The 18,632-nt window shown below is 38.8% G+C and overlaps 1 protein-coding gene across 3 annotated transcripts in view; it reads right to left on the minus strand.

Moving 5' to 3' along the window:
* The window catches only part of PTPRM (protein tyrosine phosphatase receptor type M), an 848,823-nt gene that overhangs the window by 476,288 nt on the left and 353,903 nt on the right, over positions 1-18,632 (minus strand). For all 3 annotated transcript variants that reach the window (XM_030925938.1, XM_030925937.1, XM_030925936.1), the window contains exon 4: positions 16,112-16,190. In XM_030925938.1, the coding sequence (XP_030781798.1) occupies positions 16,112-16,190 (79 nt within the window). The remainder of the gene's footprint in view (positions 1-16,111; positions 16,191-18,632) is intronic.

The raw sequence follows: 18,632 nt of genomic DNA on the forward strand, positions 1-18,632 counted from the left end.
GGGCCGGGCGCAGTGGCTCACGCCTGTAATCACAGCACTTTGAGAGGCCAAGGAGGACAGATCACGAGCCCAGGAGATCGAGACCATCCTGGCTAACACGGTGAAACCCCGTCTCTACTAAAAATACAAAACATTAGCCGGGCGTGGAGGCGGTGCCTGTAGTCCCAGCTACTCGGGAGGCTGAGGCAGGAGAATGACGTGAACCCGGGAGGCGGAGCTTGCAGTGAGCCGCGATCGCGTCAATGCACTCCAGCCTGCGCGACAGAATGAGACTCCATCTCAAAAAAAAAAAAAAAAATTCTTTAGAGGCTCTTAACAACGGAATGGGTCAAGCAAAGGAAACAATCAGTGAATGTGAAGACAGCTATTTGAAAATTTACAGTCAAAGGGGTAAAAAGAAAAAAAATGAAAAGGAACAAAGATTGTCTACAAAATACTGAAAAATACCTTAAAATATCAAATTTAAGAATTATTGGTGCTCAAGAGGTAGCTGAGCAACAGCAAGGGGCAAAAAACTTATTCAAAAAAAAAAATTACAGAAAACTTTCCAAAACATGAAAGAGATAAATATCCAGGGACAGAAAGGTCAGAGAACACCAAACAGATTCAACTCAAATAAGACTACCCCAAAAGTTATAATGATTAGACTCTCAAAGGTCAAAGACAAAGAGAGCATCCTAAAAGTAGCAAGTGAAAACAAGCAAATAACATAAAAAGGAACCAGGGTTCATACGGCAACAGACCTAAGTGAAAACATGAATGTTTAAGAAGACAATTTCAAAGTGTGGAAATTTTTTTTAAATTGCCATCCAAGAATACTATAGCCACTGAAGCTATCCATAGAAAAATAAAGGTCAGATAAAGTCTCACCCAGACAAACAAAAGTTGAGAAAATTCATCACTATTAGATCTATCTTACAATAAATGCTAAAGGGAATTCTTCAATACGAAAGGAGAAAAAAAAACACTAATGAGCAACAAGAAAACATGTAAAAGTATATAAAACCCAAGGATAATATTAAATATACAGACAAATCCAGAATATTCTAACACTATAGCTGTGGTGTGCAATCCACTTGTAACTATTATGAAGCCCAAAAGACAAACCTTTCAAAAACAGTAATAGTTATGGCAACCTGTTAAGAGACAGGCAATATAAAAATATGCAAATTGAAACCACATAAATTCAAAATGTGAGGGGATGGAGTTAAAGCATAAAAGCATTTTTTTTTCCATTTTTCTGTACTTTTGTCATCGAAGATAAATTGTCATCTCTTTAAAATGACTTATATCTACGTGATATATTTTATAAGCCTAATTGTAACAATGCAAAACCTTTAATACATTCATTAAATACAAAAAACAACAAATTAAAACATGTAACCAGAGGAAATCACTTAACTACAGTATTAAGAAAGGTAGAAAGAAAGAGAAGAGCTACAAAACAACCAGAAATTAAGCAACAAAATGGCAGTAGTAAGTCTTTACTTAATAATGACATTGAATGTGAATGAACCAAATTATCCAACTAAAAGGCATAGAAAGGCTGAACATACAAAGAACCAAGACACAAATTCTTCCTACAAGAAATCCACCTCAACTGTAAAGGCACACACATAGGTAAGACAAAGTGAAGTGGGTGGAAAAAGATATTCCATCTAACTGGAAAACAAAAACGAAGAGGATTATCTATGTTTATTTCAGATAAAAGAGAGAGCAAATCAAAGACTGTAAAAACAAAAAAGATAATTAGATAAAGGGACTGTTAAGAGAATAAAACAATTATAAATATTATACACCCAACACCAGAGCTCCCAAGCATATAAAGCAAACATTAATAGATCTAAAGAGAGAGATAAACTCTAATACAGTCATAGTAGGGAACATCAACAGACCAATCATTCAGACAGAAAGTCAACAGAGAAACATTAAACTACACACTATGCCAAATAGTCATAACTAAGGTCTACGGAACATTTCACCCAAATGCTATGGAATACACTTTCTTTTCATAGTACATAGAACATTATCCAGAACAGAACATGTCTTAGGCCAGAAAACAGGTCCCAACAAATTCAAAAGAGTGGAAATAATATGAAGTATCTTTTCTGACCTCAATGGAATAAAACTAGAAATCAGTAACAAAAGGAACCTCAGAAAATACAAAAACACATGGAAATTTAAAAACATGCTAGTGAACAACCAATTGAAGAAATTAAGAAGAAAATCCCATAGGTTTAGGTATGTTGTATTTCTGTTATCATTTGTTTCAATAATTTTTAAAATGACAGTACTACTCAAAAATTACAAATTCAGTGGAATCCCTATCAAAATACTAATGCTATTCTTAACAGAAATATAAAATATAATGCTAAAATTTATATGGAACCAGAAAAGATTCCAAATAGCCAAAGCAAGCCTGAGCAAAAATAAAAAAGCTGGAGGCATCATACTACCTGATTTCAAAATGTAGTATAAAGCTTTAGTAACCAAAACAGCATGGTACCAACATAAAAACAGACACATAGATCAATGCAACAGAACAGAGAACTCAGTAATAAATCTATGCTTTTGTAGCCAACTTGTCTTTGACAAAGGTGCCAAGAGTGTACAACAAAGAAAGGACAGTCTCTTCAATAACTGCTGCTGGGAAAACAAGAGAACCATATGCAGAAAAAGGAAACTAGCCTCCTCTGTTTCAACATCTACAGAACTCAAATCGAAATAGACCAAAGATTTAAATCTAGGACCTGCAACTATGAAACTACTAAAAGAAAACATGGGTGAAACACTCCAGAACATTGGTCTGGGCAAAGATTTTTTTGTGTACGACCTCAAGAGCAACCAACACAAAAACAGACAAATGGGACTACATTAAGCTGACAAGCTTCTACACAGCAAAGGAAACAATCAACAAAGTGAAGGGAGTCCACGGAATGGGAGAAAATATTTGCAAACTATCCATTTGACAGAGGACTAATAATCAGACTATATAAGAAGCTCAAATAACTCAAGCAAAAATACAAATAGTCCAATTTAAAACTGGACATTCAAGTAGATGTCTTTAGATTCACTGATTCTTTCCTCTGCTTGACTCATTCTGTTTTAAGAGCCTCTAATGAATTTTCCCCATAAGACATGAAAATTGCCAACATGTACATGAAAAAAAATGTTCAACCTCACTAATCATCTGAGAAATGCAAGTCAAAACAAAAATGAGCTATCACATTACTCCACTTACAATGGCTTTTATCAAAATGACAGGGAGTAACAGATACTGGTGAGCATGTGGAGAAAGGGGAACCCTTGTACAGTGTTGGTGGGAATATAAATTAGTATAGCCCCTATGAAAAACTGCATTGAGGTTTCTCAAAAAAACTAAAAATAGAACTACCACATTATCCAGCAATCCCACTACTTGGAATATATCCAAAAGAAAGGAAATCAATATATCAAAGAAAAATCTGCACTTTTTTTTTTTTTTTTTTTTTTGAGACGGAGTCTCGCTCTGTCGCCTGGGCTGGAGTGCAGTGGCCGGATCTCAGCTCACTGCAAGCTCCGCCTCCCGGGTTCACGCCATTCTCCTGCCTCAGCCTCCCGAGTAGCTGGGACTACAGGCGCCAGCCACCTCACCTGGCTAGCTTTTTTTGTATTTTTTTAGTAGAGACGGGGTTTCACCGTGTTAGCCAGGATGGTCTCGATCTCCTGACCTCGTGATCCGCCCGTCTCGGCCTCCCAAAATGCTGGGATTACAGGCTTGAGCCACCGCGCCCAGCCTAAAATCTGCACTCCTATGTTTATTGCAGCAGGATTCATAATTGCCAAAATACGGAGTCGCCCTAAGTGTCCATCAATAAATAAGTAAATAAAGAAAATGTGATACACACACACACACACAAACACGGTATCTCATACTACATTATAGAATATTATTCAGCCACAAAAAAGCATGAAATCCTGTATTTGCAGCAACATGGATGGTGCTGGAAGGCCTTATGTTAACTGAAATAAGCCAAGGACAGAAAAACAAATACTGTGTATTCTCACTCTTACGTTGGAGCTAAAATAGTGGATTTCATGAAGCTAGAGAGTAGATTAATGGTTACCAAAGGCTGGGATGGGTAGGGGGCGTGGGGGTGCAGGATGAACAGAAGTTGATTAATGGGTACAAATATACACGTATTAGAAATAAAATCCAGTGCTTGAAGATCAACGGGGTGACCACAGTTGGCAAAATCTACTGTATATTTCAAAATATCTAGAAGATAACAATTCAAATTTTTCTAGCATAAAGAAAACACTATAATTAAGGTGATGGATTCCCAATTACACTGCTTCAATTTTTACAAATTGTGTACATGTATTAAATTATCACATGTACCCCCAAATATACACTTATATATCAATAATTTTTTTTTTTTTTTTTTTTTTTTTGAGACGGAGTCTCACTTTGTCGCCCAGGCTAGAATGTAGTGGTGCGCGATGTCGGCTCACTGGAAGCTCCACCTCCCGGGTTCATAAAATTCTCCTGCCTCAGCCTACAGAGTAGCTGGGACTACAGGCGCCCGCAACCATGCCTGGCTAATTTTTTTTTTGTATTTTTAGTAGAGACAGGGTTTCACCGTGTTAGCCAGGATGGTCTGGATTTCCTGAGCTCCTGATCTGCCCACCTCGGCCTCCCAAACTGCTGGGATTATAGGCGTGAACCACTGCGCCTGGCCAAAAATAATTTTTAAAACACACATTTTAAAAGGCATTTGACACAAACTGTCAAACTGCTTTCCATAAAAGCTTATAACAATTCACATTTTTACCATCAGGGTATGAAAGATCTTTTTCACCACCTTTTCAAAAGTACCATTACCTTGTTATTCACTGCAGCATAGATGTGCCCAGAGTACATGATGTTAAGTGATAAAAGCCAGGCACAGAAGGACAAATACCACATTCTCATTCACGTAAGAGAGAACAAAAAGTTGACCTCAGAAGTCGAGAGTAGAATAGTGGTTACTGTGGGTAGGAAAGGTAGGGAGTAGAGGGACAAAGAGATGTTGGCTAATGAATACAAAATTACAGATAGATATAAGTATTAATAAAGTTACAGTGTTTTACAGTACTGTAGGGTGACTATAACTAACAATAATTTCTTGTATAGTTGCAAATACCTGTTAATAGAAGACAGGATATGGAATATTAACAGCACAAAAAAAATGATAAATGTTTGAGGTGATAAGCTAATTAACCCTGAGTTGATCATTATGCATTGTATACATGTTTCAAAATGTCACTCGATACCTCATATATATGTACAATTATGTGCCAATTTACTTTTTTGGTCTTATTATTTAAAATAAAATAACATTTTTTAAGAAAAGGAAAGGACTCAGCTCTTTCCCCCTGTCTGCCACGTGAGGACACAACAAAAAAGATGGAAAGTCCGCAACCCAGAAGAGGGTCCTCACCATAACCCGACCGTGTTGGCACCCTGATCTCAGACTTCCAGGCTCCAGAACTGTGAGAAGTGTATTTCTGCTGTTTATTTTTAAAAATACAATAAGTACTAACTTCTGTAATCTTTCTCGAGAAAGTTATAAAATGCATACCCTCTGCTCTATCAGCAAATGTAACAGTCAAAAATAATGCGAATATGAGAACTGTCACTGGTTCCGCTAAAGGTGTGTTCATCCATGGTATGCCCAGTTTTGGAATATCACTGTCTTTTAAATTTGTGTATTTTAATGGATTTAAGGGGTCCATGTGCAGTTTTGCTCCTTGGATATACTGTATAGCAATGAAGTCTGGATTTTTAATGTACCCATCACCTGAATCGTGTACATTATTCACAATAGGCAATTTCTCATCACTCACCCCCTTCCCCATCCCACCTTTCAGGGTCTCCAATGTCTATTATTCTTCTGTGTCCATATGTACACATTGTTTAGCTCCACTTGTAAGTGAAAACGTGTAGTTTTTGTTATTCTAAGTTATTTCACTTAAGATAATGACTGTGAGACCAGTTTCCTCCAAAAACATGAAAGTCAAACTTTCTGCTAATGGTGTAAATTTTTTCAGTAAATATTAAAGGCTTATATAATCTTCAAAGCTTTTAAGATGCCTAGATTCCCCTGGTTGAGTGCTATAAATCCTAGAACCATGTTCAGGTGGCTAGCAGCTTAAGGCTGATACTATTTTCATATTTGGATTTCAGCACATTTGTGTTCAAGCATCAATACTTCCTTCAGTCCTTTACTATCTCTGAATATATGCAAAAGTTCTTAAACCTAAATCTTCACAAAATTTATTTGTAAAATAGAGATTTTTTTAAAGTACCTAGTTCGCAATGTTGATATAAAGAACAAACAAGATGATGAAGCCAAGACATTCTCTGTGCCTCGTACTTAGCCCTCAAAAATGTTCCTTACTATTTAGAATAACTGATCTATCACTGGAACCTGGAAAAGAACCCAAGAAAAAGAGCTCGACAGCCAGAAAGTTGAGATGCCATGCTGAGCTGTATGCTCTGAACCTTGCAATACTACTTTAATTGTAACATCAGGTGTATACCACCTTTAGAATAGAATTTCAATCTATCTCATATTCAGAAAGAAACATTCTCTCTCTCTCTCCAAACTTATAGGCTCATTTGTCTCCTGGATACCCTTTCAAAATGCTATGCCAGCTTTCTTCTAAAACCTGTAGGAGATTTAAAAACTAAATATCTTCCATGAATAACAAACAGGTTCTTAGTACAATTCTCCAATCCTCCCATCGCTTCCATATTCTGTTGCTTCTTACTAAGAAGGAACAGAGGTTTTCAGGTATTAATTGATCTCAAATAAGCCTTTGATCCCAAAGCCAATAATTATCATTGACCAAGATATAAATCGTTCCATAGATGTTTCATTATTATTGATACTTCAAAGTCTGCATAAAAACACTAGCAACAAAATCAGAGAAGAGTAATTTGTGAGATCAAAGTGCAAACTGAAGTGGAACAAGAGGACTATGTCCTAACCCCCTTTTGCTTTAACTTACTTTTTAATGTAATGACACAGGTTGAAATGTATGGGATGCATGCCCAACCACCAGAATAAACAGAGTTAATATTTTTGTCTCTATCTGTGTAACATATCATCACAAACAAGGAAGCAAACTGCTGCCAAAAAGAACAGCCTGGTACTGCTTACTCTAACACTGAGAACCAATGTATTTTGCAAACATTTTTTGAATTTAACAGTGGACATACAACTAACTTTCCCCATCTAGGATATCAATCATTTTAGCTGTTAGAGGTTTACCATTAGCAGCTAACTAATTCTAGCAAGTCTATCACAATGTAGTGCCTAATAACAATACTAATAATAGCTAACATTAATTAAATTCTTTTTTTTTTTTTTTTTTTTTTTTGAGACGGAGTCTCGCTCTGTCGCCCAGGCTGGAGTGCAGTGGCCGGATCTCAGCTCACTGCAAGCTCCGCCTCCCGGGTTTACGCCATTCTCCTGCCTCAGCCTCCCAAGTAGCTGGGACTACAGGCGCCCGCCAACTCGCCCGGCTAGTTTTTTGTATTTTTTAGTAGAGATGGCGTTTCGCCGTGTTAGCTAGGTTGGTCTCGATCTCCTGACCTCACGATCCACCCGTCTCGGCCTCCCAAAGTGCTGGGATTACAGGCTTGAGCCACCGCGCCCGGCCACATTAATTAAATTCTTAGAATGTGGTAAGCATTGTGATAAATTCTTTATGTACATTAACTAATGTAGTCCCTATATTTACTCAGTGAGAAAAACATTATTATTATCTTCATTATACGAATGAAATTATAGGTCAAAAAAAGTCAAGTCATTCTTGTGATAGAAGCAGAAAACTTTTCTCTTAACATGTTTCAGGTCAAAGCCAGTTTTGTTTTCCTTGGAAGGTAAGAATAGGCTTCAGTGGAATAACTTTTCAAGTGGAAAAACAGATTCAACATCCTTATTAGAGAAAACTAAGGCAGCCACTACATATAAATAACTTTTAGAAGTCGACTGTATCTTAAGAAGAATGATATTCCTTTGGAGAAAAGTCCAAATTGTGTTCCCACATGTTTAAAATGAAAGGTTAATTCTGAGTCCCACACATCTGTCAACCGAAGCACATGAATCTGTCTTTATTCGGCAGAACATAATTCCGAAAACAATTCTAATTTGTGCTCTGTCATTGTTATTCTTATTTCAATCACACTATTTAATAAATCTTCATTAAAAATCTAAATTTGGGAGTGGTAAGCAATGTGAGACTACACAAATTAATAAGGAAAATACTATTTTTAAAAATAAGAATAACTTTGAATTTAGGAGGCCATACTATAAACTTTAATATTTAAAGAAATTGTTGACTTATTTCCTGTTGTCCAAGTAATAATACAGGACAGTCTTGGATTTTGTATTCAATCTATACAATATACAGCACATGGAAGTTTAGAAGGGCTTTATCTCTTTTTCACTGTATTATTTTGTTTTTAAATTGGCATCAAAATAATAGGACATGATTCTGTATAATTTTAAGATTTCAGAATTCAAGGCATCATATATCCCAGTAACTTTGTATAATGTTTCATTGCTACATGGCAACATATAAAAAAAATTATACACCATGCCCAAGTGAGATGTGTTCCAGGACTGCTAGGATGTTTTAACATCCCAAAATTAATCAATATAATATGCCAGAATATAGGATAGAAACTATGTAATAATCTGATAGAGAAAAAGGATTTGCTAAAACCCAGCAGCATTTCTTGATAAAAACATTCAACAACCTAGGACGAAAAAGGAACTTTCTTCCTAAAAACAAGCACTTACAAAACGCCATAGCCAATATCATACTGAAAGACTGAAAGCTTTCCTCCTAAATGAGGAACAAGACAAGTACTTCTGTTCTTTTCGCTTCTATTCAACATTGTACTGGAGGTTTTAGCCATGGCAAACTAGCAAGAAAAGTAAAATTCACCTAGGCTGGAAAAATAGGAATCTGGATACCCTACTTGAAGACAACACAATTTTGTATAAAGAAAATCCTATGGATCCATCAAAAAACCAATCAGAGCTAATAAGAAAGGTCATCAAGATCTCAGGATACAAGATCAATACACAAAATCAACTGCATTTCTACAAGCTAAAAATGAACAATCCAAAAATAAAATTAAGAAAACAATTCTATTTAAAACAACTTCAAAATAAAATACTTAGGAATAAATTTAACAAATGAAGAATAGAACTTATACTCTGAAAACTACAAACGCTATTAAAGGAAATTTTAAAAGACTTCAATAAAAGGAAAGACATCCCACATTCACAGATCACAAATTCTGATAATCTTAAAATAGCAATAACCCCTCACCCAAACCAGTCTACAGATTCAACACAAGCCCCATCAATACTCCAGCTGAAACTTTTTTAATGAAATTGATAAGCTGATTCTCAAATTCATTTGAAAGTACAGGGATTGGCTCGGCGCGGTGGCTCACGCCTGTAATCCCAGCACTTTGGGAGGCCGAGGCGGGCGGATCAGGAGGTCAGGAGATCAAGACCATTCTGGCTAACACAGTGAAACCCCGTCTCTACTAAAAGTACAAAAAAAAAAAAAAAAAATTGCTGGGCAAGGTGGTGGGTGCCTGTAGTCCCAGCTACTCGGGAGGCTGAGGCAGGAGAATGGCTTGAACCTGGAGGCGGAGCCTGCAGTGAGCCGAGATAGTGCCATGGCACTCCAGCCTGGGCGACAGACCCAGACTCCATCTCAAAAAAAAAAAAAAAAAAAAAAAAAAAGAAATTACAAGGGATTCAGAATAGCCAAAACAATAATGAGAAAAGAACAAACTTGGAAGACCCACTGATCCAAATTTCAAAATTTACTAAAAAGTTACAGTAATCAAAATAGTATCATACTTGTAGCAGAATAGTCATATAGATCAACTGAATAGAGGGTCCAGAAATAAGTCTTTATTAATTAATTCTCAACAACGGTACCAAGGCAATTTAACGGTGAAAGAACAGTGTGTCAACAAATGGTGCTGCATATCCATATGCAAAAGAATGAAGTTTCACCACTTTCTTACACTATACACAAATATTCACTCAAATAGCTCATAGATCTGTAAGTAAGAATTGAAACTATAGGCTGGGCACAGTGGCTCATGCCTGTAATCCCAGCACTCTGGGAGGCCGAGGCAGGTGGAACACCTGAGGTCAAGAGTTCGAGAGCAGCCTGGCCAAAATGGTGAAACTCCTTCTCTACTAAAAATACAAAATTAGCTAGGCTTGGTGGCAGACACCTGTAATCCCAGTTACTCAGGAGGCTGAGGCAGGAGAATCACTTGAACGTGGGAGGTTGAGGTTGCAGTGAGCCAAGATCACACCACTGCACTCCAGCCCTGGTAAGAAAGAGAGGCTCTACCTCAAAAAAAAAGAATTGAAACCATAAAACTCTTTGGAAAAAACAATGAAAAGCTTCATGATCTTAGAAGAATTATTAGATACAACTCCAAATAACAGAAATGGCAGAAGTAACGAAAGAAAAAACTGAAAATTGGACTTTATCAAAATTTAAACCTTTGTGCTGTAAAGGATGCCATCAAGAAAATGAAAAAACAACTCACAGATTGGGGGGAAATGTTTTCAAATCATATGTCTGATAAGGAATTTGTATGTAGATATATAAAAACCTCTTACAACTGAATAATAAAAAGATAAATAACTCAATTAAAAATGAGGAAAAGATCTGAATAGACATTTCTCTCAAACATACATATAAATGGCCAATAAGCACATGGAAAGATGCGCAACATCATTAGCCATTAGGTAATCCAAACTACAAACAGGTGCCACCTGAAACTCACAAGGATGGCTATGATTTTTTTAAAGACATAAATATTCGCAAGAATATGAAGAAATTGAAATCATATACTGCTGTTTGAAATGGAAAATGGTGCAGCCAATTTAAAAAACGACTTCACAGTTCCTGAAAATGCTAAAAACAGAGTTACAATGTGACCCAGCAATTCTACTCCTAAGTGTATGTCTGAGAGAATGATACTCAAGAGAACTGATAACAAATGTTCACAGCAGCATTATTCCCAATAGCCCAAAGGTGAAAACAACCTGAATGTCCATCAACTGATGCATGCTTACATAAAATGTGGTATATCCATACAATAAAATACTATTTGGTTTTAAGAAGGAGTGAAAAATTGATGTACACTACAACACTGATGAACTTGGAAACACGCTAAGTAAAAGAAGCCAGACACAAAGGGCCACATATAGTGCGACTGCATTTAAATGAATACGGAGAACAAGCAAATCTACCAGACAACAAGCAAATTAATGGTTGCCTAGGGCTAGGAGTGGTGGCCAGAGTAAGTCAGGAGAATAGAGTCTAGAGGCAGGGAACCTAAGGCCGAATCATGCTGACTTCCTAGAACTAAATCAAAAGGAAAATCCCAACTTTCCACACCCAAGTGACAAAAGGACCAGAAACTACTTCCTTTGCACACTGCCTCTCCCCACTTTTTCTGGGTGGCAGATGAAAAATTGAAAGTACCTCTGACTGGTCACCTCCCACAACTAATCAGGCTGGTCTTGGGCCAAGCTTTCATGTGCATAGGAGTATAACTTTGTAACTGCACTTCAGTCTCTGGTCACTTTCTGCAACCAATCAGATGTTTGCAGAGGGTTTAACTTTGTATCTTCACTTCAGCCTCTGATTGGTCCCCTCCCACAACCAATCAGACTGATCATGGGCCACTACTTCACTTACATAGGGTGTACACCAGGTAACCAATGGGAAACCTCTAGAGGGTATTTTAAAGCCCAGAAAATTCAGTCACGAGGATCTTGAGCCACTTGCTCGGACTGCTCCCATCCTGTGGAGGGTGCTTTCATTTTCAATAAATCTCTGCTTTTGTTGCTTCATTCTTTCCTTGCTTTGTTTGTGCGTTTTGTCCAAATCTTTGTTCAAGACACCAAGAACCTGGACAACCTCCACCAGTACAAGAGAAAATGAAGAATGACTATTAATGGGTACTGGGTCTTTTGGTGGATGTTGAAGATATTTTAAATCTGATTATGGTCGTGGTTACATAACTCTGTGAATAAACTAAAAACTATTGTATTGTACACTTTAAATCTGGATAAATTATGTGAGTGATATGTCAATAAATCTATCAAAATTACATATGGCTTTTAAGACATAAAAATACATTATCAGTACCACAAGGTAATAAGAGAAATGCCCATATATGCACAGCTCATAATGTATTTAAGAACAGGAGACAACATTAGGAAGCTATTATAATAAAACGCCTCATTTCTTACCAGGATTATTGAACCAAATTCCAAATATATTTTTACTGTGCATACCAAATGCAAAAATTATCTGTTTATCAGAAGTGGTTGTAGGGTAGAGAGCTGCTGATTCTGCATAGTCATCTCCACATTTCAGGCTGATCTTGCATCTGATTGTCACTACATTAAAGTCAACTTTATGAGCAACTGTATACTTGTATCAGAATATCTAATATTAAAAAATGTTGTAATGCCTACTCATAAACCTATATGAATCCAAATAAGAGCCTTTACAGTGAAGCAAATGAGATTCAGCAATTTTGCAGCCATTTGGAAAGCATAGTTTTAGATATAAAATATTAATGCTACTTTAGGATTTAAATTTAATGAACATCAAAATTTCAAAATAATTCATTATTATGAAATCCTGATAAGAAACCTCATAAAATATTACCTGTAAAGCTTTCCATTTTAAGAACAAACTATTGCCTTCTTTAAAATCTTTATTTGCATGTTTTCCCCATTAACTTAGAGATTCAGGAAAAAACAGCTAAGGAAGAGCTATCATCAAAACCATTTAAGGCTTACAGTTCACAATGCTGTTGTACCATGCATCATCTTGGTACAGAGCCTGTTTTGCAATTCTGTGCCCTCACAGCAGTTCCCAAAGCCAGTTAGGTATTAGCACAGGTATTCTCCAAAGGAGAGAACATAAACACCATTTCTATAGCCATAGGAAGCTATCTCCTATGGGAAGAACAAAATTGCATGAGACACGTTTTAGGAAGGCACTGATGAGCATGAAGTCTTTAGGTCTTTGCTGCACACAATGACTAAAATCCAGTAAAATGGAAGGGGCTACACTTCAGGAGCTATTATGGTGGCTAGTGGCCAGATGTGGAAGGAGCCCAGGATATGTCATAGAAGGCCATGTGCAGCCTTGACTGCAGCCACCACACCTGCACCCAGTACACCTGCCTTGCCGTGAGCTCTGCTCTAAGAAACAGGGAGGCAGACTATTTCATTAGAGTGCTCAGCACTTAGTAGGCATGCCATTACTGGCTCTTACTTTTTTAACCTCCTAGGAAGAAGTGAATCAGAGGCCATGAACTTTGTGCATATTAGAAGATCTCATGGCACTTTTCTAGCTGGAGGCTAGTTCCAGCTGAGTTCCAGATCAGGTAATTGCATTCTGCTTCCTAAATTTACCCTGCTGTTTCAATTAGGTACAGCCTTGATGGTTTTCCTGGGGAAATGGGAGGGGACAGGGAATCTTCCTGAACTCCCCAGTTTTGCTGACAACAGAAGAAAAGACAAGTGCAACATGACACAAAAGTAACATCTGCCTTTGTCATGAACAAATGATTGCTTTACGTTGTCTTCAATGTTTGGCAAGCTTCAAAGCACCAAATAAAGATATCAGAGAGAGCAAAACCCCTTGAGATGGAATTAAGACACCTGTGTTGTGATACCTTCGTCAGGTAACAACCACACAGGCCTTCTCTATAAAGCTTACAAAGAGGGTCCTGGTGATCTATTCAAATCCATGCAATAAAAAGCTAAGCCACTCCTGCAAATGTTTCTATTTTTATTATTGCAGATATAACCACTCTTTCATAATTTTGGGTAGGGTTCATCAGGAAAGACCCGTGAAATGTATGAACTAGCCAGTTTCTCTTTCATGTCAGAGATCCTGAAAATAAAGCATGTTACCATCCCTCAGATGGCCAAAAATTTGAAGTCTGGTAACATCAATTTTGAACAAAGATATAGGGAAAATAAAGCCACCATGCATTGCTGGTGGGATTATAAACTGGTTCAGACACTTTTCATAGCATTTTGGCAGCATCCAAAAAAACTAAAAACGTGTCTGCACTACATCCCAGCAATTCAGCCTCTAAGAACACACTCCACTGAGGCTCTCAACACTGACCAGGAGGCACATCCATAATGCTCACTGCAGCAATATTTAATATAGAAAAACTGGGGGGAAAACACTAAATGTTCATAAAATACTAGAAAAATAGAATTAGTAAATCCATATGATAGAATACCATGGAGTGACCTAAAAAATCTAACACTAAGTAAAAAAATAAAGTTGGAATACAGGGAAATTTGTATGGTTGGAAACCATTCATTAGCATTTATAAAAGGCAATCCTTACTTTTTTGCTTTTATAAACCCATGGGGATTATGAGAAAGAGCATACACACACACACACACACACACACACACACACACGCACTTGCAGTGTTCAGTTGCTCGGCACTGTATGTTTCTCGGTAAAAGTTGAGGCCCAGCTCCCTTGACAGAGTGGGAAAAGCCAACAACTCACGTGCCTAGTCATGAATGAGTGTGTGATCCAGCTCGCTCACCCTGACTGTGCTCGCTCACCCTGACTGTGCTCGCTCACCCGACTGTGCTCGCTCACCCTGACTGTGCTCGCTCACCCGACTGCGCTCGCTCACCCTGACTGCGCTCGCTCACCCTGACTGCGCTCGCTCACCCTGGCTGCGCTCGCTCACCCTGGCTGCGCTCGCTCACCCTGGCTGCGCTCGCTCACCCTGGCTGCGCTCGCTCACCTGACTGCGCTCGCTCACCCTGACTGCGCTCGCTCACCCTGGCTGCGCTCGCTCACCCTGGCTGCGCTCGCTCACCCTGGCTGCGCTCGCTCACCCTGGCTGCGCTCGCTCACCCTGGCTGCGCTCGCTCACCCTGGCTGCGCTCGCTCACCCTGACTGCGCTCGCTCACCCTGACTATGCCCCTCAGGGCATAGTCACCTGAAGCCAAAGATGCACCTAAAGCCAAAGATGCCAAGGCCCAGAGTCAGTGCAGAATGTCTAGGGCAAGGGTCATCTTCCAAGGGTAAGGTGTGCAGAGACACAGCGCCAGCTCCCCTTGTCCTTGCGGCTGGCTCCACTGCCATAGTGGTTGCTGTGGCTGCTTGCATAGCCTCACTTTGGGGGCCTGCTCATCATCTGAGTCTAGACTACCAGTGATATCAGGAATACCACTGCCCTCCAATTCTCTTGCAACAGGATGCCTTTTCTGCTTCAAGCAGCTACAGTCTGTTGCTGTGTGCAGACTAGAAACCGTAACGGGTGCAACAACCAGCTCACCATTGTGGTGGCCCCTGGGGGGCGGGGTTTGGGGAGAAATAGATCTAGCAATCTGCACTATTTTATTTAAGGAAAAAGGTTCACATACAAATATGATAAACTGTTAGTTGTTCATAGCAGATATTTTTAAAATTACATGCTTATCACCAATTGTACTTTTTTAAAGTACTAATTTTTAAAAGATGAAGAGCAGGCCATTTCTGGGATCCCCAGCTTTAGGTAGGTGTCTTATATTGGACAGATCCCAGGCCTGTTTGCAGCTATATCATCTGAAATCATGTAATAAATACTAAGGAACTGTGCCAAAAACATACTGGACTTAGAAACAAAATGCAGATTCTCAATATTTAACCTTGTGCTACTACTGAAAAGGGAATTCCAAAGTCCATGGCAACAAATAAACAGGTTCTTTGCAAAGCTGTCTGAGCGTGCCAAAGAATTCCTTGATTCCCCATTCCTGAACCAAATTTTAAAATACTTAGACTTCTACAAACCATGGCATTTATACTAAGTACATGCTTTTGGATTTCTGGGCTGGCAAACCAACACAGACAGGTCTGTCAGGGAACTGCCTTGGCAGGATGACCTCTTCACAGGTTTTCATCCCTTCTCTTCATTCATAATGCAAATATGCCCCCAAGGATGTACCCAAATATTTACAAGTAAAGACAACTTACTACACGGATGTCCTAACACCTTCACCTCATCGATAGCGAGATAGCCTTGATGTCCAGAAGTTATCACTTCAAAAATCACCTGGAAAATTAAGAAAGATTTACATTATTTATTCATTTTGTCTAACTTTTATCAAGTATCTGCTATATATAAGACATATAATTTCATGTATTCTTTCACCAATTCATTCATTAATGTGCCTAACATCTGCCAGTCGATATTCCAGGTTCTAGACTACAAAGACAGGCAAGACCCCACCCCAATCTTCAGGGAGGTCAATAGGTAGTGAATGGGTTAGACAGAAGCCCAACTTAGAAAACCCACAGTGAAAGGATACTTCATGGGGTTATGGGGGATGGCACGTACACTGTAGGGAAAGCAAGGAAGCTCACAGGATAGTGAGTTGGCACAGACAGCAACTTGTTGGTGAGTAAACTGCTTGAATGGGAGATGGGGACATGGAGATGGAAGAGGCTTTGGGGTTCCCTCTCCACGAGTTTCGGCAAATAGAAAGGATTCCCCACCCAAAGCCAGAGTCGAGCTTGTGAGAGATCCTGAACAGGAAACAAAGTCTAAAGAAGACTTTTAAGGTTGCACTGTATGTTAAACCCACTGCCATACACACATTAGGATTGTAGTTGTTTTCCATCCAGAGACAACCTTAAGATTTAGATTGCTTTAGGTGATCTAAACCTTTTCTGAAGGTTCTGAAAGTAACTCTCTGACCACACTGGACCATGTGGGGTAGTAAGTTTTACATAAGTGAAAAAAAAAAATACAGTAAGTGTAATGAAAGAACAGTGCAGGGTACTAGAAGAATATACACCCGGAGGACCTCCCATGAGGAGGTAAAATTTGCGCCAATAGCTGCAGGATGAGAAGGAGCTAATAGTATGAAGAGGACCAGGCTCAGTCCTGGGCACATGTGAAGGCCCTGAGGTGGTCGTGACCCTGGCCTTCAAGGGGAGGATTGGGACCTACCGACACAAAGGTCAGCCGTGGCCGGATTGCAGAAGACTTCACTTTAGGACAGAGACACAAGGAAACACAGCCTATTACTAATGCAGTGAAGAGACTATGATAACTGAACATCAGACAGTAGAGCTATGAATCAAGAGGAAAACAATATAAAAATGTCCACAGTGGCAAAATCAAGAGGGCATTAGCTATTCTTTGATAATTAGAGAAGCAAGAGAAGAGGAAAAGGCCTACATGCCTGGAGATTCTAAGAATGGTAGACTTTCTTGAGATGGTGGAGCCACTTCAGAAAAATTAAGGCAAAAAAGAAAGAACCAGGGCTGGGCATCTTGGCTCAGGCCTATAATCCTAGCACTTTGGGAGTCCGAGGCAGGCAGATCACCTGAGGTCAGGAGTTCGAGACTAGCCTGGCCAATATGGTGAAACCCCATCTCTACTAAAAATACAAAAATTAGGTGGACGTGGTGGCATACGCCTGTAATCCCAGCTACTCAGGAGGCTAACACAGGAGAATCGCTTGAACCCAGGAGGCGGAGGTTGCAGTGAGCCGACATTGTGCCATTGCACTCCAGCCTGGGCAACAAGAGCAAAACTCAGCCTCAAAAAAAAAAAAAAAAAAAAGAATGAACGAACGAGTAAAAGGGTTATCAGTTTTCTTAATCTGATTAATTGATTACTAAGTGTCAGTTGTCAGGCTATCATTTAAAAGATCCACATGAATGTTATTTTGACCTCCATTTACACACAGAATGAAACTATCTCACCAGGGAACCATGACTCATGAATGGTAAGTCTTAAAACACAACCTAACCATTGCACTCTTGAAGATTCATCCCAGAGAAATGTCAACTTTCATTCATATGAAAATCTGTGCACATCGTGTTTACAGGAGCTTTATTCGTAACAGCCAAACAACAGAAAAAGCCCAGATGTCTTTCAACTGGTAAAGAATACACTGTGGTCCATCCACAGTATTAAATACTACTCAGCAATAAAAAGGAGCGAATTCATGATGCACCTAACAACTTGGGTGAACTTCCCCATAACTATGCAGAGTGAAAATCACCAATCCCCAAAGATCAGGTACTCTGATTCCATTTATGGAACATTTTGTAATGTTAAGATTTTAGAAATGGAGGACAAATTAGTGGTTGCCAGGGGTAGGAATGGAGGAAGATGAGGCAGAAGGCAGATGGGTTTGCTTACAAAAGGACATCACCACCACTCCTTGTGCTGGTGGAATTGTTTAGCATCTTCACTGCCGTGGGAGATACACAAGCCTATTCAGGTAACAAAATTGTACAGAACTAATTGTATATATTTGTACAACTGTACAGTAGACAATTGTACTATAGTATTGTAAAATGTTAGCAGTCTGGGAAATGGCGTAACATGTACTCAAGAGGATCTCTTTTTTTTCTTACTACTGCATGTGACTCTACAATGGTTTCCATTAAAATTTCCATTTATAAAATTATATGTTAACATTTACTAAGCATATATGTTACATACACTAGGAAGATATCATTCCATTATCTCATTAGT

This window comes from Rhinopithecus roxellana, chromosome 21 (assembly GCF_007565055.1).
Source record: "Rhinopithecus roxellana isolate Shanxi Qingling chromosome 21, ASM756505v1, whole genome shotgun sequence".
NCBI lineage: Eukaryota > Metazoa > Chordata > Mammalia > Primates > Cercopithecidae > Rhinopithecus > Rhinopithecus roxellana.